The 25,337-nt window shown below is 33.4% G+C and overlaps 1 protein-coding gene across 8 annotated transcripts in view; it reads right to left on the reverse strand.

The window, feature by feature from the left end:
* SSBP2 (single stranded DNA binding protein 2) overlaps nucleotides 1–25,337 on the reverse strand; it is a 288,797-nt gene that overhangs the window by 47,718 nt on the left and 215,742 nt on the right. For all 8 annotated transcript variants that reach the window (XM_064596315.1, XM_064596316.1, XM_064596317.1 and 5 more), the window contains 3 exons: nucleotides 16,515–16,574; nucleotides 5,536–5,602; nucleotides 4,558–4,628 (listed from right to left, as the gene is read on the reverse strand). In XM_064596315.1, coding sequence (XP_064452385.1) covers nucleotides 4,558–4,628; nucleotides 5,536–5,602; nucleotides 16,515–16,574 — 198 coding nt within the window. The remainder of the gene's footprint in view (nucleotides 1–4,557; nucleotides 4,629–5,535; nucleotides 5,603–16,514; nucleotides 16,575–25,337) is intronic.

The raw sequence follows: 25,337 nt of genomic DNA on the forward strand, positions 1-25,337 counted from the left end.
CTTTGTCATTTAGTGAGACTAATGTACCATTTTCATTGGTCTGTCTGACTTAGCCTTTCCCCCTCCCCATCTATTCTTCATGCTGCCTCCAGAACTATGCTTCTAAAACTCAGTTCTATATATGTCACCTAAAAGGCATGATGACCCACAATGCCTAACAAATACCTAGTCCTCAGCATGGCTCAGAGATCAGCCCAAGTCTATATTTCCTGTATACATTTCCTACTTTCCCTACTCCCAGCTGTATGTATCCTCCAGCCTACTGGATTTCTTGTGGTTCAGAAACATGCAATATACTTTTTCACTCATGGTAACTCATGGCATGACCTTCTGTGTAGTAGGTGCTAAGATGACAAGGAAATAGTCAATGAGTCTGTTAACTCCAGAGTGTAAGCCACAGTTCATAAATAAATTACCTAGTTACATGCTCTTCTCATTGCTTATTTACTTTTACTTTCATGAAATCTTATTTAAACATCCCAATTTTATGTGCTATGGGATAGAATGGTTTCTATCCACAGTTGAGTCATTAGTTAAAAGGATAGTTAGTTCCCTTAACCTCTGGATCAAGCATGGTAGTGGCACCAGCAATATTAGCAAGAAGTCTCTGAGAAGAAAATTAACCATTGGAAACAAAATCTGGATGGTAAGGTATAATAGAAATGCTTCAAAAGAACAGTCTCCTTTCATTTTTGGTCTTAGAAAATCTGTCTTGTTTTATCAAGGAAAACATTAGTTTTCTTTATAGCTCTGGACATAGAAAGACATTGTTTTGAACTTCTGTTGCCACTGCCCCATTTCCTCTGCCCCTCTTTCTATACATGTGATCATGGGCCAATCCTTCCCTCAGTGATCAACTCAACCTTCATTTCCTTATCTGTAAATTGATATCATGTCATTTACAAACTTGTTGGAGGATAAAATGAAATCATATAAAACACCTATCATAGTGCTTGCTGCATTAAGAACATGATACCTAGTGCTCAAAATTTGTAGCCGCTAACTCTTTCTTGTCACCATGAGTAAGGGACCAACTTAAATGAGTCCCTTGAGCCTTCAGCCCTCACAGAATTACATGCTTGTTTATGTACTGCTTCCTTGACAGAGCATGCATATTTCTTTTCTAGATTTTTTTTTTTTTTACTGCCTAATAGTTTTTCTTTATGTATTTGTGTCTCCTGCTAAACAATAAGTACCTTGAAGGTAGAATCTGTTTTACTCATCTTGGTATATCCAGTGCTCTGGTATCTCAGGAAATGAGTAAGAAATTATCCATTACATAATTTGATAGATTTACAAAATATTTTCATTTTGTGAATAATCTGAAGCAAAAGAAAACAGGAAGATAAGAAAGAATAACAACTGGCTTTCCTAGTGGTATCAACAAAGGCAGAATGGGAAGAGCTAATTTAGAATCACTGAATTTTAAAGCGGATGGCAGCTATACAATTCCATCTGGTTTAATCTCTTTCCCAATGCAATGTTCCTGACAAAATGGCTGTTCAGATTCTGCTTGGAAAGTTTATAAAGAGTTTTTCAATGATTGGGCAGTTTACTTTTACTCTTCCCTTTACTGAGCTGAATTCTACCTATCTGAAATTTGAAAATACAGAATCAGTTAATTCTCTCTTTACATGAGAGCTTATCATGTATTTTCATCTCACCATTTCTCTACCCCAGGTATTTCATTTGGAAATCATGATATGTTCCTACTTGTATATAACTCATTTATCCCCGATTTCTGGAGGAACTAAAACTAATTGGATAGTCTTGGTGAATTTTTCTGTTAACCATATGGAACCTGGTGAGCATAAGAACACAGGCAAGCAAAGTATATCTTATTACAAAAACAAATAGAAAAAGGTCTTCAAATATGGTATTAAGATATTTTTCTTGATTCAATAGGTAATTATATATTACCACTGAAATTAAATTTAAAGCAGGTAAAGAGGTGGGAAAAATATGCCAAGATTGGAGCAAACTTTTATTTCTTCATTCATGCAGTGAGTATTAAGCACATGTTTGCTATGTTCTAAGTGTGCATTTGCCTTAATATTATCTAAGAATCGTTAGATTATATATATATATATATACATATATATATATTTCTCTGTCCTAGGAATTCAATTGTTCCAATAGATAATTATTTTCTTTCTCCATTACACTGTTCTTAAGGTCAAAAACGTATGAAAATAATATCTATGATAAAAAAGAGATGTGTTTTATGTTTGTGTATAAAGCTAGAAACAATATTCTAGAGATTATTTCTATAATTCAACTAGAAAGAAGCAGATGCATTCTGTTCTTGGGTAGCATCTGTATGGTTATAATATCTACTATGAGGATTGTTTTTTTATTATCTTTCAAGAAACACAGATAACCTTTATACAAATTTCACAGTTTATAATGCATATATTTCATATACCAGATGTTATAGGTAAATATCTCATAAGAATCCCTCATTCCAAATTATTTTACCTCACATTTTACCTATCTGCCATTCATATTAATATGATTCCTTTTTCATTTAAGTACATGGTATGTAGAGTTTCCTTTAACCTTTTACATTCTGTATACTGTGATTTAAAGAAGTTATTGTAGGTAGTTCTGGTTTCTGAGGTAAATTCAAACCAAAACACTTTATTGCCCTCAAATTATGAAGAAATAGATAGCAAGGATACTAACCCAAATGGCAGAAATAAACTACTTTTTTTGAGTTCGAATACAAGAATTCCCACTTACATGATAAACTTGGGTATTAAAACTCATCAATAAGAGATTACGCACCAGAAGCATGTCTTCTTACTTTCTATTGTAATTTACTTACAACACAAAACACATAAACATACAGCTAAATATTTGTAAAACATAAAGACCAGTATGCTTTCCACTTCTGCACTTTCAAATGAAATCTAAGTGTTCATATAGCTCAAATAACCACTGGTATATCTTTCAAACACTGCAAAACTGACTCTTAAGTCAGACTCTAGTTTTTAAAAGTATTGAAAATATAGGTTTGGGATGGCAAAGGCTTAAAGAGCAGCTAGCTTAAAAATCAATAAATTGAATGAAGAATGATAACTAAATTACAGGCACCATGTTTTTACGTATATTTAAAATGTATCTATTATGAAAATCTTTCGGGAGAAAAATCTTTCAAGTTCTGTAGAGCCAAACTGGCTTTCTTCATTAATGACTAAAATACATATTCAGTCAATGAAATATCCTATAGATCTTATAAATTCTAATTGCTATCAATAACTTCTGATGGTTGGTCACATAAATCATCAACCCTAACATGAGTAGACATAGGGAAGAATAATTTAAATATCTAAATCAGAGTTTTATAAAATCTTAAGAAAATACATAGGAAATAAATGAGCCTAAATAAAAGAAATTATTTTTTTCTGACTCTGAGGATGTCATGTCTATTAACATATGGGGTTTTATTTTTTTTCATGTAACATGGTATCTCTGAAAATTTTGGTTATAATGTCTTTCACGTTTTAATATAGTTATATATATATATATATATATATAAATAATTTTATGTTGGTTAGAAACTCCTAGGTCTAACTCACACTATCTCAGTGTTAGATTCTTAATTCTCTGACTCCTTTGGGCACACAACAAAATATTAATTTAATTTTTTAAAAGTAGATACATAAAACAAGTTCCTAAAACTGGACTTTTATAGCTATTCTTGGAAAGGGATAAAGAAAATAAATTAACTCACTCTTTTAACCAGCATTATGACACATTAACCTCTGACCCATAAGATAGAAATTTAAAATTCTGGATTCAGGATTAGTTTCCTTAAAATATAGCATTATAAAATTAATTTGTATAAAATTTAGTTTTCCCAAGAGAGACAAAGGATGTTTTACCAAAAATAAATGATATCCTGGAATAGCGTACTTAAAAAATGTCATGAACAGGTAGGATAGATTCAACCTCAGTGTGTGCTTTTGGAAAATTTTGATAGAGAAGTAGGCTAACATCTGATACAGACTGATAGGATTATGCTTGTTCACTAAGACCCATTTAATGTTTATTTCTAAATAGCCATTGTTTTCATATTCTATGAAGAAATAAGGTTGTATGTAAGAAACTGTCAATGGCATTCTTTAAAAGTCTTATAGAAATATATTTTATGTTGTTTATTCTGTTTATATCTTAGATCAACTGTGTTTTATTTAACTTATTTAACTTACATGCTTATCTTTTATAATAATTACTATAAATTTTTTAGACTTCCTCAGCATAGTTAACAAAATGGTAATTAATATTTGTCTTTTTATAATAATTCCTTTAATGTATTTTTACACAATATATTTTTTCAAATGTACTAAAGGCATATGTGATAGCACCTGTTAAAATATGGTTTGTTGTTACATCAGTTTGGACATGTCCAGATATTATGTCCTCAAGAGTCTACAACTATGTTATATCAAGCCTTTAATGCATATAATAAAAGCCAGCAAATGAGATCATTTGTTTATATATAAGATGAAGGCAAAAAAACTCAGCATCTAGCTTTTTGTGTTGATTATTTACCTGTGGTCCTAAGGGCACCATTCCTCTTGGAGGAGTCATTCTCTGCATTGGCCCACCCATATTTGGATGTCCTTTAAAAAAAAAAAAAAGGTATGACGATATTAGCAATGAGTGCTAAGCCAGGAGATTGTAGCCTCTTCCCTGCTTGGTGTTAAATCTTACTTACTAAGGGACTGGGTCATAGACTTCAGCTCATCTTGGCTTCCATGGCTACTTTTCTGCCTCTTATGACTACTTGCCCACACTCTCCATTCATTGAGATTGAATTTTTCTTCCTCCTCTGTGCTGAAATACATCTCTCATACCATTTGCTCCTTTTACCTTGGAACAGTGTAATAGAGCCATACATATCTGTGGTACCTAAATATCTCTTTCGGAAGGACCTGATTATTGATTTGTTAAATTAATCAAGCCATTGGTTGCTTAGCACCCTCTTTTCCTCCTGCTCATCTTTCAGATGGACTAACCTATCTGAAAAAGGCAGAAGAAATCCTAAGGGATATAATCATTTTAATTCCCACTTGTTAGAAGTTATATAAAAGGTTTTAGAAGTTATTAGTTAAAATGTGGATATTTAGATATTTAATACTTCAGTTTCTTATGTTATCATCACCCTCATATCATGCATAATTAAGAGTTAGTTGAGGAGCGCCTGGTTGGCTCAGTTGGTTAAGCGTCTGCCTTCTGCTCAGGTCGTGATCTCAGGGTCCTGAGATAGAGCCCAGCGTCAGGCTCCCTGCTCAGCGGGGAGCCTGCATCTCCCTCTCCCCGCCTCCCATTCATGCTCTCTCTCTCAAATAAATAAATAAAATCTTAAAAAAAAGAGTTAATTGAAAATATAACTCATCTGGCCACATTACCTGCAAAAATGCAACTGGTATAATTATGGAAGATTTATACAAATACAATTGTCCTTAAAAAATAAAGAATTTATTTGAGATTCTGCATTCAATTTCACGTTTACTTTAAAGTTGTCACCTTGTTGTCGAGTTGGGTCCATTCCACTTGGAAGTAATGGCTGACTTCCTGGGACACCTCCAAGTGCCTAGGTTATTTAGTAAAACAAAACAAAACAAAATATTCTGAATATTTGCAAAATAAGTGCTTTAACAATTCTCTTTTAAAATTCCTATAATTACCGAATGCATTTAGTATTTCACCAGATTTCTTATATTTCACATTAATTTATAAATTTTAAGGCTCTACATACCTAGTATAAGTTCTTAGTTCTAAAAAGATTCTACCTTGCTCAATTTTGTGGTAAATAAAATAAGTACTTCTTGGAAACAAGAATCTAGGCAAAATTGTCCTATTTCATCCTGAGAAGTATAATGCCTTTCCCTAAAATTAATTTACTATGGGTACTAAAATATCTAATTTTGCTTCTTTTTTTTTTTTTTTTTTATTCATGAGAGACAGAGCGAGAGAGAAAGGCAGAGGGAGAAGCAGGCTCCCAAGGAGCAGGGAGCCCAATGCGGGACTCGATCCCAGGACCCTGAGATCATGACCTGAGCCGAAGGCAGACGCTTAACCATCTGAGCCACCCAGGCGCCCTCTAATTTTGCTTCTTGAATATAATCGCTGTATTTTCTACAGATTATTTTACTCATTTGGCATTACAATAGCAGCAGGACTAAAATGCCAAGGGGCCAATAAATTTTTTGTTGTTGTTGCATTTTCCCTAAGAAACCATTTAGAAAAATAATACTCCAATTAAGTTCAAACAGTTTGGCTGAATGGAAAAAAGAGAACTAGAAGGGAAAAAAGGTGGAGTGATTAACAGACAGGGTTTATTTTATGAAGGGTGTGATACTGGATATACCCTGAATCACAACAGTCTAACAGTTGTCTGAGCAGAACTTAGAGATGGACCAAACTAGAAATGATTTAAACCCGATCCTATAGAGTATACATGTACTCATTCACATGAACACATAATCCTGACAATTGGCAAGAATTTCTATAAGATTCACTGATTTAACTTAAAGCAGAATAAACTTGTCTACTTAGTGAAAAATTACAAACATTTCAAAAGAAATTTAATAATAAAAAATTTATATGTCCAGATCAGAACTATTTTCTATTCTTTTCTTCGATCTCCTGTTGAGTTCGTAGGTGTTCAGAATGGTTTGATCCCTATCCAGCAGAATTCCTGGGACCAGATGAAATCCAGGTCTCCTACACATCCGCCATCTTGCTCCGGCCCCCCAGATCAGAACTATTTTCTTAATCGTTATCACTTGGATACAGTAGAGAGCTGCCATTTCTCAAGCCATTTTTGTAATTCTTCAATTTTTTCTTCTTACAAGCACACCGAATACACACGCTACTATATGATCTATTCCCTGCTTATCTTTCCAACATAATTTCTTGCTGCTGCCCCTAACGTTCTAACTTCCAGCCATACCAAACTTCCTTCAGGGTTTTTCAATTCATGAATTTAATCAACAATATCTCAATGCCTACCACTAAAAACAAAAGTAAACTAAAACGAAACAATCTCTCATCTGAAGGAACTCACAGACCTCTATGTGCCTCTTGTTGACATATTTTAGATCTCAGTTTAGGGATCAGTTCCTGGCAAAATTCTTCCATATCACCCCAGGCTGGGATAAGTTTTCCCATTTGTTTTAAAATATGTATATATGTTTTTTAATTTTAAAACTTACAGAAAAATTATACAAAGCAGTACAAAGGATTCCCATAGACTCTGACATCAATTGCCCAACTGTTAACATTTCACCACACCTGCCCTGAATCACCCTTTCTCCTTCTCTCTATATGCACTTGTTATCATCAATCTTTTTCAGAACCACCTGAGAGCAAGCTGTAGACATTATGCCTCATCACCTCTAAGTACTGCAGAATATAGTTCTCTAAATAAGGATATTCCCATAAATAACCATAACACAACGTTTCCAGACAGGAAATCCACATTGATACAACACTACCATCCAAGCCACAGACCTCATTCGAATTTGCCATTTGTCTCAACAATGTTCCTTTTTACTTTCTGTGACCAGGATCTCATGGAACACATGTTGCATTTAGTGGTTGTATTTCTTCACCCTCGTCCAAGCAGGAATTATTCCTTAGTCTTTCCCTGTCATGTCCTCAACAGTTTTAGTCTGGGTCTTCGATTCTATAGGATCTTCTGATGCCTTTTCATGACCCACACTCAGGTCCTATTTTCTTAGAAGGGTTCCTGAAGATATCATCACCTCAGAGGCACATGATGCTCACTCATCCCATTACTGGGGATGTTAACCTTTCTCATCGAATTGTGTTGGTGTACACCAGGTCTGTATACCATGGGATCATTACTTTTCCCCTTTGTAATTGATTACTTTTAGTATTAGAGCTATTCCAAGATTGTCAGTATCCCATTCGTCATCAATCATTTATCAACCCACCAGCATCCACTGACAACTGCTAAGCACTAGGATAGTTGCCAAATGGAGATATCCCATGTCTATCATTCTATGTGGTGTATTCGGCATATCCACTGTAAGGAACAACTTTTCTTCCACCCTTCCTTCCTTCCTATTTCAATCAATGGGTTGTAATCTATTATTATCACTTATTTTAATATTCAAATATTCAAGAGTTGGCCAGCGGGAGGCTCTTCAAGCTGGTCCTTATGGTCTTCTGACATGTCTCCATCATATTTTGAACATTTTCTTCCTTGGATGAGATGTTCCAAGTTCATCTCATTATTTTTTGTAGCCTAGCTCTGAAAACAGACCTTACTCCAAAGGGCCCAGAGCCCTGATTCCCTCTAGTGGAGAACAACATTTAGACATCAAGACCTGAGATCTCAGAGTGCTCACTGTAACTTGGGTACACTACTTTTTGGCCCTCTCAGTAGATGTTGCACTAAAAAATCTGTGTATGTACACACATGTGTATATGCACACACATATATATCTATGACTAACTCTATATCTGTGTGTGTGAGGAGGGTATATACACATGCCATAAATTCATATTTCCCAGAACAAAGTCAATAGGTCCAATTCCAATGTAAAACCTCAGGATTATTTTTAACCTTCTTCTTTTTTATGTTTGTAAATACTTCTCCTATAGTGAGAAACCTGGCTTTCATTGTCTTCAATATCTTTCACCTTTTTGCTCAATATAACAGATCTCCCAACCACAACAACATTTCTTTTTTTTGTCACCTCTGGATGACTCCTTCCTTCCTGAACATCTTAACATGCCAGGGAGGTAAGGCCTGTTTATGTGCTTTTATAGGATTTTATATCTCATTTTCATAGAACTTAAATACAGTCATGGCTTATTTTCCTCTCTCCATCTCCAGTAGACTGTAAACTCTGAAGGAGTATGGAACCTATCTGTGCCTATTGGCTCAGATAAATATTTACTGAAGATTTTATTTATTTTATTTGAGAGAGAGAGAGAGAGAACATGAGCAGGGATAGGAGTAGAGGGGGAGGGAGAGGGTGAGGGAAAAAAATCTCAAGCAGATTCCACACTGAGTGTGGAGCCTCATGTGGGGCTCAATCTCACAACTCGGAGATCATGACCTGAGCAGAAACTGAGTCAGATGCTTAATGGACCAAGCCACCCAGGCACCCCACAAAAATATAAATCTTTAAAAATACAAGGAGAGGTAGGAAAGGAAAGTGAAATTGAATAGGAATGAAATTAGAAAGTGGACCAACCCAACATTTTAGAATGGGGAGTTTTAAGAAGCAAGAAGTAGTCAACACTGTCAAAAGTTATTTAAAAAATGAATCAGGCGAACTGAAATTATATGACTAATTAGCATTATCTTCAATTGTGAGTCTGGAATTCTTGCTTTTTTAGCTCTGCAAGTGGTTAAAGTTTTTATTTTTTATTTTTTATTTATTTATTTATTTTTAAAGATTTTATTTATTTATTTGAGAGAGAGAGAATGAGAGACAGAGAGCACGAGAGGGAAGAGGGCAGAGGGAGAAGCAGACCCCCTGCTGAGCAGGGACCCCGATGTGGGACTCGATCCCAGGACTCCAGGATCATGACCTGAGCCGAAGGCAGTCGCTTAACCAACTGAGCCACCCAGGCACCCGGTTAAAGTTTTATACTCCGGACTTAGAATCTGAATTTCTAACTCTTATTAAGGGCATCATGTTTTATCCCTGGAAATAATTTTCTTCAAAATTTTACTTTTTCCTGTTTATCTTGGAATATCAAAACAGTTGACAAAGTCTTTTAGTTTCCATTCATCACTTAAAAATACAGCATAATCTCATAGAAATGATGATTAATATCAAGTTATCATTCAAAAACAGTGTCCTTTTTCTAAATTGAACTCTTTGGCCATCAGTGTTTGTCTTTTGGTAGGTCAGAACTCTAACTTTTAAAAGATTTTTATCAGTCCTGGGATTACCAGATGATTGTTTTGCCCACTAACAAGCCCATAATCACTACATTCCTTAAAAGTTTAACATCAGGAAAAATAAATTTATATATCTTGTGGGTTGATATTATCTTCATATTTTAATATGCTAATCACATTCCATTCAGACTTGTATAACTAGTCACAAATTTTGACATACATTCTTTGTTCTATAAAAGATCTTCACCCTGACAGAGAAAATAACACTAATGATGAGGGCACTTAATGATAACAAACATAATATCAACAATAATATATACCTGTGGCTCATTATATTTATTATTTCACTCAGTGCTTACAACAATCCCATGAGGTTGTTATTATTATTATTACTAATCCTTCCTGATGATGAGAAACAGGTTTAATACCGTAGTTCGCCCTTATCCACAGTTTCACTTTCCGTAGTTTCAGTTACCCATGCTATACCTCAGTCCTGAAACAGATGATACCTCTTTTGACGTATTGTCAGGTCAAGAGCAGCCTTAAGCTTTGTCATGATGCCTACGTCATTCACATCATGTCATCTCATCACATAGGCATCTTATGTTCTCACATCATCATAAGAAGAAAAGTTAGTGCAGTACAGTAAGATATTTTGAGAGAGAAATAGCTGCATTCACATAACTTTTACAGTTTATTGTTGTAATTGTTCTATTTTATTACTAATTATTATTGTTAATCTCTTACTGTGCCTAATTTATAAACTAAACTTTATCATAGAAATGTATGCATAGGAAAAAAACATGGCCTATATAGAATTAGGTACTATCTGTGGTTTTCAGGCATCCACTGGAGGTTTTGGAATATATCCTCCACAGATAAGGGGGGGACTACTGCTTGTAAATAATTTGTTAATTTATTGATGATTATACTATTGGTAAGTAGCAGAGCCAAGGCTTCAAATCTGGTCAACATATTCCAAAAGTTCTAAATATAAGCCTTAACTCCTAGGATTTAAAATAAACGAAATAATATGAAATTTTATTTAAACAGAAACATGTGGAGAAATGTCTTGCTTCTTAAAAAAATTAGTTCACAAAGGATTCATCATATGATTCCAGTGGTAAGCCCCTCTAGGAACTTAAGATTCTGGTACATATTTCCTTGAATACCGATACCTATATTGCCTCCTCATAGAGAGTAAAGGCTCACTGATGATGAAAAAAATAGTGAATTTATCGTTGCTTTTATGATATAATTCAGTTAATAATTTCGACCTACCAACGTTTTGGATGGGCCCCCTCACAATTATATAAAGTGAAGTAGAATCACCTAATTAAGAAAGCTTAAAAGTAGAAAGGATTTTAGAAATAATTGAGTCCATTCTCATTTTACTAGTAAGAAAATCAAGGCCCAGAAAGGTTAAGTGACTTGCTCAAAGTCATGCATTGCTGGGCATTCCTGGCATTTGGACCTAAGGTGCTTGACACAAATGAGGTCCTTTCAAGAATATCAGTCATTTTTTTTTCCTGCAAAAACGCACTATTCATAAAAAAGATATTAAAATGCAGAAATGTTACAGTCAGTATAGGAAAACATTTGTCTTCAAAGCACAACTCACCATTTGACATATATTTACTTATTTATTTCTCTTTTGTCTATATCTCAACTACTGCAAGTACACTATCCAATATACTAGCCCTTTGCTGCATGCCGCCATTTAAATTAAAATTAATAAAGTTAAAAAAAGTTCTATTGGGTAGTGCTGAATTAGAATGCCAGCTCCACAGGAAGAGGGATTCTCATTAGTTTGTTGACGTATGCCTACAAGTAGAATGGTGCCTGACACATAGTAAAACTCAACAAATATGTGCTGAATGATTGAATATTTTTGAGAGAGATTTTGTATAGCCCAATGAAGTTTCCAATCAAATACATGGCAATGGACTTTTTTTTACTTATATCCAAAAAGGAAATATCTGTGATAAAAATGTTATAAGATAATAAGATATGTTTTGGCAAAAGAAGTAAACATTGTATCAAAAAGTTCTACATACATAACTTGAGTAAGATTGCACAGCATTTACTATGTTCAGTTTTCTTGGTTTGGGAAGGAGAATGAATTTCTTTTGTGCCAGACATTTTGAATTTGTTAATTTCCTATGCTCTACAAAGGTAGAAATTGGAAAGGGCCTATATCCCAGGATACACTCATAATTCAAAGTTATAAGAAAATAATACGTTTTTTAATTTTTTCAAATAATAATCTAAATATATTAGTAGTGTAATTATTATAATAATAAAGAAATGCGAAGATCTCAATGAAGAAAGGGATATTCTCAACTGACCAAAAAAATTACTTTATGTTTTCATTATTAATCACTAATTTATATTAGACTTGTGCAACATTTAATTTTTAAAGCTAGAGATTTACTATAGTCATCCTTAAAATTTCAGCTATAGGACTCCTATTATTTATTCAATGTAGAACATACTTCTCTTAATGCAGCTGAGGTCTAATGTTCTTACATTGATATCATTAAATAAAAGTAAAATTCTACATGTGGAAAACTTTACCAAGACAAAATTATTGGGAAAGGACATGCTAAATGGCATTTATCCTGAAAAGAGAACATAAAGTGTACTTTAAAATATAGGTACCTTGTTATAGGAATATGTAAACTTATTTTCAGTGTATGAGTAAACATCCCAACAACGTTTTTTCTGCTCAAATGCCTATTGGTATTTTCCCTATGTGAAAAGCAATGAAGAAAAATCCTTTTTAAGATTTGCCTATCCTTAGCATCCACTATGTTTTTCCTTTTATCATGTAAGATCTATATATTCAATATTAATGAAGGATAATCTTATATATTGAATAACCAGAAGAATAAAATATCTGTACTTTTACTTACCTATTCTATAATTAACCAATAATATCTTCTTCTAATTACAAATGAAATACTGGTTCGATGCAAATTTTAAAATGCAGAAATAAAAAAAGAAATCATTCATAATTCTATTATCCAGAAATAAAGGACATAGTCTTTACGGTCTTTGACAAATGTGCGTATGTGTGTGTGGCGAGTTGGGGAAACTGAGTTTGTACAGTGATATATAAAAGGTGATATACTACATGTGCTTTGTGACTTCTTTATAGCTGGTAATAGATCATAAACATTTTATCTCATCAAAAATTTAATTCTATAACATGCCTTTTAGTAGCTGCATACTATTTCACCATTTGATTCCGTCATCACGTATTTAACTACTCAACTACTGTTGGAGAAATACCTTCGAGACTCTCAGTAGAATGGTCAGATGCAGTGTGTTTTTAGAATACCAATATCAGCTTTAGAATATAAAATGGTCAACAGCATCAACCACGTCACATACCTGTTTACAGAGTTTCAGGAATGGTCAGAAATAAAGGATAAACTAAAAATTCTATGGAATCAATAAATCAGTAGTTTATTCTTGGTGTCACTCATTAACAGTCTCTGTATTTCTGGCTGCCTTGGTTTCCTCAGCATAGTGTTGAATAAACACTGTGAACTTTTCTGATCAAACTTTTATCTAAGAGAAGGATAAAGACTTGTTCTCCTCCAGGTTCTGGATGCTGCAACACCAATGGCCTATTCTGACAGTTGAGCTAATTTCAGTGTAAAACTGTATAGTCAAATTTATTTTTTGGACTTAATTTCTATGTTTCATGTGTTTTTATATATATTTATTCTTTGCAGTATATTTTGCACTATATGCTGCAAATATTATTTGCAGTATATTTTTTGTATATTTTTGTAATTCTACTTTTCTTCCATTTTTTAGAGACCATTACCCCTTCCTATATTTTTTTTGGTAGAGTGATATTATACCATCTTCCAAATACCCAGTCCTATAAATATACAACTAGTATAAACCATTGTGAATTTAGTCTAGAACCATAAAAACCATCTCAGGAGAACTTAAAATCTACAGTCTAATCATTAGAAATTATAAATTCTGAAAAATCTGTTTATTAAAGGAATATCTTTTACATACTCAAAATGATTATTTAATACCCCTGGAGAGTATTTCACTTTTTATTTTCTTAGATACAATCTATCAGAAAAACAAATTTTAATTAGTTTATGATCATTCTAAATGAAGATGAAATAAAAAAATACTTAACATATTTGTGTTGTTTTTATATGCAAGATTCCAATTAATCATCAAAAATAGTTTTTCCAATTCTACTTTAATGACTACATAATAAAACTGAAGAAACATTCTGTTGCTTGAAAAGGTCATGATCCTAAATAGGTTAAACATTTCCTAAAACAATATGTTTACACTATTAACACAATTAATTTGCTCAGAAAATTCTTTTTAAAAATAGTATAAATGTAAATTATTATACATTAGAAAGACAGATGCTTGAATTAATAAAGTTTAACTATATAAAGTGTGTGTGGGGGGGGATGAGTGGACAAAAAGAGCCACTCAAACAAGAGTATAATTATTTAAAAATATACTTAGGTAAAGACTGTTTAAAATTCTTGAGGAAAAAGAGCCTGAATCATATTCTTTCTTACCTTTAAAGTTTTAATTGCCTCTTTTAAAAATCCAAAGGCATCATGTACTTGCTCTTTTTTTTTTTTTTTTAAGATTTTATTTATTTATTTGAGAGAGAGAGAATGAGAGAGAGCATGAGAGGGAGGAGGGTCAGAGGGAGAAGCAGACTCCCTGCCGAGCAGGGAGCCCGATGTGGGACTCGATCCTGGGACTCCAGGATCATGACCTGAGCCGAAGGCAGTCGCTTAACCAACTGAGCCACCCAGGCACCCCATCATGTACTTGCTCTTAAAAAAGTTTCAAACAATCTAGATTTACCACAACCCATTCTTCTTCCACAAAGTGTGTTTTCCATTTTATGAGTCTCAGTAGATATGGAACCCAGCATTGTATTTACACATGGCAGGCATTTCAACAACGTCAAATGGATCCAATTCCAATAATCCCATCAGATTTTCCTCATTGATATGGAATATATGGAGCCAAAAAATTTTAGTAACACTTGCTACAAGAAACTCACATTTCCCTAATTCAGATGTTCAGGAACCTCTTAGATCTAAGTAACATACAAAGCTATGGATGGGGTATCTGAAACATCATGAAGACTCCAGTGAAAGATACAACTTTCCATCGTTTAGAAGGAAATTCTAAAAACTCAGGCACCTATATAAGTAGATCTGACTGTTAATATACACAGGTTCACCCACAGAGAAAATAAAATTCCCATATGTTGGAAACACTTGGCATCTGTGCACTTCCTTTTCCTATTTCATGCCATGTTTCCCTGGCCCTACGTACTGAATGCAGATTGGGTTTGAAGGGAAAAGCTCCTCCAGTTGCTAATGTGAGGACTCCCAGCACTATAACCATGAGAGGATCCAGCACTGCTGCCTGTTTAACGTTCTCCCTTGGGGGTGGATGTGGGTGCCGGCATCCTTGCTGTGCACGAGAAGCAGAGAATACCAGCAAACTGGGACACTTCAAGGACACTGCATAATTTCAGCAAGAGTTAGGAGAGGAGAAGCAGAACTCTGTTGCTATCAAATATGCTAGGAAGCGCAACTTTCTTGTTACATTTTTGGTCAGGAAGGAAGTTTAGATAGAAAGAGAGTAAGAATGAGAAAGAATTTACTGGAATAACAGGGCTTACTTTAGATCTTGGAAAATGCTGAGACATACAATAACAGAATTAAAGGAAGTAACAAAACAATTACTCGACATAAATATTCCATAAGATTAAGCATTTAATTTCTTCTTGTGTTATATAAATGTACATTTTCTGTATCTTAAAACTAAATTATAAACTCCTTGCAGGTAAAAATTGTGCTTTATTGTCTTCAGCTAATAAATATTTCTGACATTGATAAAAAAACTATGTAAGAATAAAAGCTTATGAAATCTCAGAGAGCTCTAGTAGGTAAAAAGAACTGGAAGATCTATTGCTAACGATTTACTTATTAATAGATCTAACCCTTCTAGAAGCAGCTAATTATATTCTCTATATATCATTATAACTGGGGAAAACTGATAGGAGTATTATAACCGTGATATTGAAACCATATTATATAAAAATAAAGCAAAGTATGTTCATAGAAAATTTTATTGTCCTCTTTTAAATAACTGTGTTTAGCATTTACCAAAATTATATATATACACATACACAATTAGGTTCAAGGTATATGGTAGACTTCAAGGCTCAGCAAACTTTTTTCTGTAAAGATCCAGATAGTAAGTATTTGAGGGTTACAGTCTACACATGGTCTCCACCATGACCATTCAAATCTACTGCAGTGTAAAAGAAGTCACAGACAATATGTAAATGAATGAGTGTTGCTGTTTTCCAATCAAATTTTATTTACAAAAACAGTCAGCCAACATATGGACAGTAGTTTGCCAATCCTTGAAGTAGTTTATGTATTACCAGAAGTAGCACTAAATGGGATAGAGAAAGGATAATTTAATATTTTTATAGGAAAAAAATATTCATGACATTTTAAAGATATTTATTGATTCTTAAAAACAACAACAAAACCCATTGACTTAAGTAGCACATGAATCTTACCTGGTTAGGTATCCTCAGTGGGGGCCTTGGACCTCCAGGGTACCGAGGTGACATAAAAGGCTATTGAAATAAAACAAATAAATAAACAAAACAAAACAAAAAAACAGCACAATGTAAAATACGGATCTGAAAATAAACTGTTTTAAAGAATTTTCGAATTATACAAAGCATAAATCAACTTATTTCCCCATGTGGTTGCTTTCAGGAGAATAAACGCTTTTAAAAAAAAAACACCATCCAATTTTTTATTTTGTAGAATATCTGGAACATTTTCCAAAAAGAATATAAAAACATCAAAGATGACTAAAGTAACTAAAGCAAAAATTTTTTTAAATGTTAATTATTAGGAATTTAGGCAACTGAATCTCAGCAAAGACTTCAGGAAGATGCTTATTGGCCATATCATTACATAAATTGGGTTCTGAACATATACTTTGGACTCATTCAGTTTGTTATCAATTTCCTTTAATAATTTTAAAGTTGCTGAATTTCTTCACTTTTTCTTTCATACATGTTTACAATGGCAAAGAAATTTCTTTTCCATAGGTTCTTTATGGTGAAAAGAGCTTTGGCTTTCCTTTTTCAAGTGTTCGTTATAATTCAAAATTGATTATAAATTTTAAGTTGAAATTTCTTTGCATATTTTGAGACTAGCAGGTTATGAGCTGTGTACTTTTAACAAAAGAAAAAAAATTGGTCTTACATTAAAATTCAAGTCAATTTATCTTGTTAGATAAATCACATTCTGCTAAAGTGTGCTCTGTCAGTCCAAAAAATCTGAAAAATATCCTAAAAATAACATTTTAATTATTGTCCAATGTTTAGTGGAAGAATATTTTTGATCACTCAGATTCAGGCATCAAATTTTTCAAAGTATATTCCTAACATTATTCAAAATTCCACTTTTACAGAAAAATTATATAATTTTGATTAATTATGTTACACTATAAAATTTATTATATGTAACATAAGTAAATTATCAACTCTAAATGATGGAATATCATGAAGTAAAATATTAAGAGTGAAGTAATATAAATTAGATCAATTTCACAAAAGCTTGGCAAGCCAAATCTGTAGTACTTTACATAAATAAATTCCACATTTATAACATATTTTCTATAAACATTTTAGAAACTGAGCGTGTAGTTCTTGGCTACATTTTAAAATTAGGGTTATTTAAAAAAGCAGCATCTGAAAAATACAATCCTAACAAATTTATGCTGTATGAACCATTTCTATAATATCTTTTGGAAGATTTGACAAACCAACAAGAGGAACTTTAGAGTTAAACAAGCAATTCAGTTTTTTGCTCACTGTGTTCTTATATGTTAGACCATTATTATATGTTTTTCATGTTAATCTTTATGTTAACCAGGAGATCATTTTAAATGGACAGAAACACTGGATTATTCAGGTAATATTGTCACCTCCAACTGATAAAACTTAAGTGAATTTTCCAATTTTAACATTTAAAGAATGTTTAGTTTTCATGTATTTGATCAAAATTGTTTCTCTTTATCCTTTCTAGACTCTAAATAGAATTAGTTAGTTAACTATACTGCCAACTAGAAGCTTATTCCAATATTCACACTCCCTCTGCTTTATTTCTAATGATCTAATTTCATTTATGGAACTGCCTTTTAAATTCTGGACTCATTTAAAAAAATTAGTAATTAAATATTGTATCATTGGTCTTGGGATGTTTTTCTTCCTTTCACAAAGTGATATTTTATGACACGTTTATTAATCCAAAGTATATCAATTTAGTTTTTGAAACATGGAGAAATAAAAATAAACCTATATAAAACTAATAATTCCTGCCTATAAAATTCACTTTGAAATGGAATCCAAGGTAGAAATTATGTTAAAAATATTACTAAGTACCAAATGCTGAGATAAACATTGAGATGGACCTTATTTGAAATAGAATATTTGAGATTTGCATATTCCTCTGAATGTAAAATGATGTTTTCAGTGTTAATATAATGGACTATCTGAAAAGAGAAATTTCTCTAATCGATGGTACTGTGAATAAAGGTATTTTAATGGGATTGTCATACTCTCCTATCTGACTGTGAGGAACCATCAAGGGACTACTGAGAGGAAGAGGCAGAGCATGTGGTAGCTGGGAAGCTATAGACTTCTATAGAGGAAGGTTGGGAGAGAAAAAGATTCTCACTTCAGTTAATTTATTTCCTCTTGTATGCCCTCCTCCAAGTTCAAATGTATGTGTTTTTGGCAAAAAAAAAAAAAAAGAAAGAAAAAAAGAAAAGAAAACCACTTTAAAATTCCAATCTGTATCAATCCAATTAAAGGAAAAATGACAAAAATCTAGTTAATTGAGATAAAAATCTACTACTTTTACCTAAAATACAAAGATTGCTATGGGTAAAGCACTTTTGATATAGAATTAGTGCTGCAATAACATAAGCTGTTGCTATTCAGATTGATCCTTACCTTAAGTTACCTAGTTAACCACATAGGTCCTCACTTGCCTACCTGTTGACGTACAGACACAGCAACCGAACCCACAAGAGTGTGCATATTAGCAACTGAGAATATTCAACTAATATTTGTACTTCACCATTCAGAGGCCAATTTCCTTTCAAATACAATTCAAGATATTAAAACTAGTTTAAATTCTTTAGCGGTAAAATACTAATCTAAGAGGTTACCAACTGATAATATAAAGTGTTATCTACTAACAAACATGTCAATACTCTCTGCATTAATAGCTTGGGAAGAACAGGTTCTTCAGAAGAATTTTTGGCTATGAAATACTCTTTATATTTGGGGGGGAAAGTTTCTTTTAATAGTTTGGGCATTAAAATATTTGCCTGAAGGTGTCCTGATGGTGAATCAATATTTTAACTGGAAAAAGCCTTCATCTTGACAAAGCTATTTATAATGTGTGTGAAAAAAACATTTGACCAGGAGTCAGGGCCTGGGTTCTAGTTTTGCAATAACACTAATTAGCAGAGGGGCCCAGGGCTAAAAAAACCTTTTAGGGCTTTAATTTTCTCAACCATAAAATGAGGGAGTTGGGTTGGATAATCTCTAAAGTCCCTTCGAAAAATGAAAAAAACAAAACAAAACTCCATGATTCTGTGTCTTTGTTAATTATCTCCAGAATTGCCCTTAAGTATACGGATTTGTATACTGTAAATAGCTCTAAATATTTGAAGTGTGTAGGGGTGGGAATATAGGCATATGCTCCTAACTCACAAACCACTTTTATCAAGGAGCTGGAGAAACGTATTCCCATGCTTTCCAAGGAAAAGGAAAACCTAGTTAAAGAAAAAAAATGATGCACTTTGTTCAGATCAAAGGTCAATCAGAAGAATAAAAAAACCTGAACTTATCAATTAAAAGGTATACTAGCAATTCTTTAATTCAACAAATCTGTGTTCAATACCTACAAAGACACTTCGGGGAAGTCGTTGGACATTTCAGTGAACAATGCAGATAAAAATCACTGCCCTCTGATTAGGATTTTTTAAGGTTCCAGTCTTGTAATTAATAGGAGAAACAATTTTCTGGAAAAACTGTTTTTTCTATCAGTCCACTAATTTGAAGAAATAGAATGTTCTCTTCACCAAATGGTAAGTATCAATGAAAACCCACAGAAAATAATATTTCAATCTGGTGCTTCCCTCAGAAGGCATAATTACATCACCCTGACTTGATAGAACATGTGTTGCTATGAAGGAATGAAAATCAAGGCTATGCTTTGATTTTGGAAAAAAGTTTTCCAAATTAGGCAAAACTCACAGAGTCAGGTTCTTTATAACACAAGATAAAGTGAGTAGCAATGTTAGTATTCTGACATATGGAAACTACATTTATAGGCATAAATTCTCCTTTCTACATGTTTCAGATATCTGCCCCCCCCAAAAAATGGGATAACCCAAAGTGAAAGGAATAAAAACATATACAAAGCCTGAGAATTCAATAAAATTTGGTGACTAAATGAAGGAGGAAAAAAATTCTAATAGAAATACAAACCAAATGTCCATCTCATTTCCTCTAAGTAGTCTTTTAGAGAAAAGATCATACTATTTAGAATCATAATTTATTTCAGAATGAATGTCATTCAATCTTAAAGGATTATTATTTTCCATTATATCAAGAATTATTCATAGAATTTTAAACTTCTGCTTCCCTCAAAGAGAGACTTTCTTTTATTCTTTGCCCTTTCTGTTAGTGGAAGGTAGTCTGTCTCTTCTTATTTGATCTTTCATAAACCCTTAGTGCTTTATCTCAATTCCCTAAGAATTAGAAGGAATCAGCCCTTTCTCTTTCCTCACGCTAGTTGAAGTTATATTGCTCAGCATGATTCTTTCCTTCTCTGAAGATCCCAAATGTTCCCAATGGAATTGTTTTATAAATAATTTACCCATCCTGAGAAATAAGAAAATAGAAGTGAAGGCTGTAGAAATACAGGAGAGAAGAGGAAAACTAAGGACATTAGTGACAAGATTTGACAATGCACTGGATATATGGAATGAGAGAAAGAGAGGAATCAAAGAAAAATCCCAATTTTTGGCTTAAGGTTATGCTTTTACAGAAGTGGGGAAGATCCAAGGTTTAAGTGACTACCTGTAATCTGACTTCCGGGCTAGACTGGGAGCTTCTCGCAGGCTGGTACCATAGCATCTAATGTGGTATTTAGCGCATAGTAGGCATTCAGCACATTTTTTAAGTGAATAAAGAAATCTGTGGTATCACTATGTAAGAGGAGAATAAGACAAGCACAGAGCTCGAATATTTCAGTTACGGCTTTACGGGCATTGGGACATGGGAAGAGATTTTCTTCCAATTGTGGACCTTTGTGTTATTGTTGATCCAAGATGAGTTTTGGGGGGACATATATATAAAAATATTTGATTTGTGGGGCACCTGGGTGGCTCAGTCATTAAACATCTGCCTTTTGCTCAGGTCATGATCCCAGGGTCCTGGGATCAAGCCCCACATCAGGCTCCCTGCTCTGCGGGAAGCCTGATTCTCCCTCTCCCACTCCTCCTGCTTCTGTTCCCTCTCTCGCTGTGTCTCTCTCTGTCAAATAAATAAATAAAATTAAAAAAAATTTTTTGATTTGTAAAAAAAATAAAATAATTTACTCATCCTGAAATTACAGATGCTAAGAACCATTTTAAGCCCTAACTTCTTTTAATATATATGATCAAACTATACATTTTAATGACACATGGCTCAAATGTTAACTTTAATATTTTCTTTTTAAAAAATATTTATTTTTTTTAGTATAGCTTTAAGTATATTTGAGTGTAGCTGACATACAGTGTTACATTAATCTCAGGTGTACAACAGTGATTCGACAAGTTTACACATTATGCTATTCACAAGTGCAGCTACCATCAGTCACCGTAATATTTTCTAACATTTTAATTGTTTTTAGAAAACATATAACTATGATTTATCAACACCAGAATATTCTCTGTTTCTTGAGACTACCTGTATTCTCCTTTCTCTGCCAAGCAATTTCTACTAATCTCCCTAGGGACAGTTTAAATGTCACTTCCTCTTTGAAGAATCTCTATAGGCTCCGCTCCTTCGACTTCTTAGCACTTTGTTCATACCATTATCTTAGAGGATTCAGTACACTGCAGTATAATGTGTGCCCTGATATGAAGGAAACCCACTTCAGAGGAAAGAACACAAAACCATATCAGAGCAAGAAATTATCTTAATGTCAAGGTAATTAATCCATAAAATAAAACTGGTATTTCTAAGAATCCTTAAAATTGACGCAGCAATATATAAATCAACTTATCTCTCTCTCTCCTTTTTTTTTTTTAGAGGGAGAAAGTCAGGGTGGGGGGCAGAGGGAGAGAGAGAATCTTAAGCAGGCTCTACACCCAGTGTGAAGCCCCACGCGGGGGTGGATCTCACAACCCTGAGATCATGACCTGAACCGAAATCAGAAGTTGGACACTCAACTGACTGAGTCACCCAGGTGCCCAAATCACCTTATATCTTATTTTAAATATTTCAACATGGCTTTAGAAACTCTCTATGTATTTATTTTTAAAGACTATTTTTAAGTAATTTCCACACCCAACGTGGGGCTCAAACTCAACCCCGAAATTAAGAGTTATATGCTCCACCAACTAAGCTAGCCAGGCACCCCTAGAAACTCTTTAAATATTTGTCTCTGAGAATAAATTGATAATAAAGAAAATTTAAAATCATTAAAAAATAAGTTTCTTTAAAATGCCACTTAAGCATTTTCTACATACTATTTATATACTATATGTAACACATACTATTTTCTATGTACTATATTTTCTTTTATAAGCACAATTTAGACCAAATCAGTGAAGAAGAGAAGAGTAATACTGATTTCTTTAGAATGGACAAATGTAACATTTAGAAGTTTACTCTTATGAAAGAAGTCTGAGGTATGTTCTAAATAAAAGACAATTTTATGGGACTTATCTAATGTAAAGTAACTGAACTTTTCTGAGGACAAAATTATTCATGTGAAGTTTGCTTCTAATTTTGAAAAATATAGTAACTTTTTAAAATGACTGAAAGAACACAATTACCAAGTTTAAGAAAATATGAACTGACAAAACAATTTAAAAAATGCTCACTTAAAAAATGACTTCCTCACAGAATTACTCAACTGAAGTTTTATAGGTTTTATATTGTACAATTATAATAAAATCTGACTTAAAAATTTTATTTGAATGTGACTTTTGGACATATTTTATAGCAGAAATATACTTTCTAGAGTTTACTAGGTCAACCTCCTTACTATGTAAAAGGGAACCAAGGACCAAATTGCCATCTTAGTTTTCTTATAGAGATAACATCCTGCTACAGTAATAACTTTATGGAATGAAGGCAGGTACACATACTTCATTCTTATTACCAACTGACCATAAATAAATTGCCTGACTTGGCACTTCCTCCTCAGCCCCCCAGCAACTGTGCAACCATTCACTTAATGCAGAATTCTTTACCCTTGCTACTACTCAACCAGAAAAAGCTGAAAAGGCAGTGGTACTTCAGGTAAGCAAGTTAATTTGTGTATAAAGCACTAATTAGCATGTGCTCTTGATTCACTGAACTAAAAGAAAAATGACAACTGAAATAAAATCAATTTAGTAAGCTTTAGCTCTCTTTTCTTACATATTTTTGGTAGAGTTTTGATAATATATGTTGTCTTTAGTCCACTTATTAGTGTTTTTAAGTCACACGCCAAAAGGCAATAGAAGATGAGTAGGGAATGGTGATAAATGGATGTGGTACTATTAGAAGAGTATCATCATTATAATCAAACTGTTCATTATAATCTGATAACTTATAATGAGGTTCATGAGGAAGGAAAGGAAGCAGTTAGCATATTCTAAGAGAGAATGTACAGAGTTGCATTCATTGAATATTTGGTTGGTTCCATAGCTGGCTCATTGAGTAAGTGAATGAATAATAATGATGGAAGAAAACAGCAAAAGATTGAATAAAGTTTGGTTCTCTTGCATAAAATCTCACCTGACCAACGTGTCTTGTTAAAAATAGGTGATATCTCTTGCTATTGTAAACAGGAAGCCACAGGATTAGCATAGTCTATCTGGTTTGTCTAGTGAGTACATGCTTATCAATTATGTATAGAAGGGAAAATTCTGCTTGCTTCAATAAGATAATTTATATCTTCCAGAGGACCTAATAAAAACTATAAGGAACAAAGTGTCGACCCCAAGAAGATACTGAATTATAATTACAATATCCCTATCAACAACATCTAAGAGACTTTCTCATGTAGATCACCAATAAGACCTTTTACCCTCTCCTACTCCTTTTAGGTTTCTTTTGCTATTTCTGGGGTGTCAGGGTGGACAAAAATGTTTCTTAGTTTTACAAATTGGCAGTATTTAGTAGCCAGTTTTTGGTATAAAAGGATGTCAGGTTAACTTACATATGATTTGGCAAAACAACAACAAAAAAAGTGTGGTATCTTAATCAAATTTTTCCAGAAGCAAAGACCAGCCTTGAGAAGTGCTACCAATTCCTCACTGCAGTTCAGCTCTTAGTTGTCTCCTACAAGTGCCGCACTTACACAAAGGACCCTACCTCATCTTTTTAGACTGCAATCTATTCAGAGATTCCCTCAGGCATGTTGAAGCTTACGTATTTCTTTCCATTAAGAAAAGGCTCAGCATTTGAGTAAGAACATTAAACATTCTGTCTTATCATATTGTCTTTTTTTTTTTTAAAAGATTTTATTCATTTATTTGACAGAGAGAGACACAGTGAGAGAGGGAACCCAAGGGGAGTGGGAGAGGGAGAAGCAGGCTTCCCGCCGAGCAGGGAGCCCGATGCAGGGCTCGATCCCAGGACCCTGGGATCATGACCTGAGCCGAAGGCAGACGCTTAATGACTGAGCCACCCAGGCGCCCCTATTGTCTTTAGCCCATAATCATCTCTAGTCCAAAATCTGTAAGAAAATGGTTATTTGCCAAAAAGTAATTTGCTTCCATCACCACTTAGGCAAAAACATAAGATGCAAAGTGACATATAGGCAGAAAAAATACTATATTAATTACATAGAGACCAAATATCTAGTGCACTTGATCTTGTGCAGACATGACTTTAGACAGATTTAATCTTTCTTCTGATATTTTTGATGTACTGTTTAAGCAGACAAAGGGAATAATACACAATTCTATGACATGAAAATCATTCTAGAATCTTTCAAGGGAAAAATTTCTCCCCAACAAAATTTTTGGAAATGTTAAATATGGCAGGTTCTAATTATTTTTTATAGTCCTGGAAAGGTAATAAAAATATGTTCACTATAAG

Source organism: Mirounga angustirostris, unplaced genomic scaffold, assembly GCF_029215605.1.
Source record: "Mirounga angustirostris isolate CCGP_5_RB_7025 unplaced genomic scaffold, mMirAng1.0.hap1 SCAF_7, whole genome shotgun sequence".
Classification (NCBI taxonomy): Eukaryota; Metazoa; Chordata; class Mammalia; order Carnivora; family Phocidae; genus Mirounga; species Mirounga angustirostris.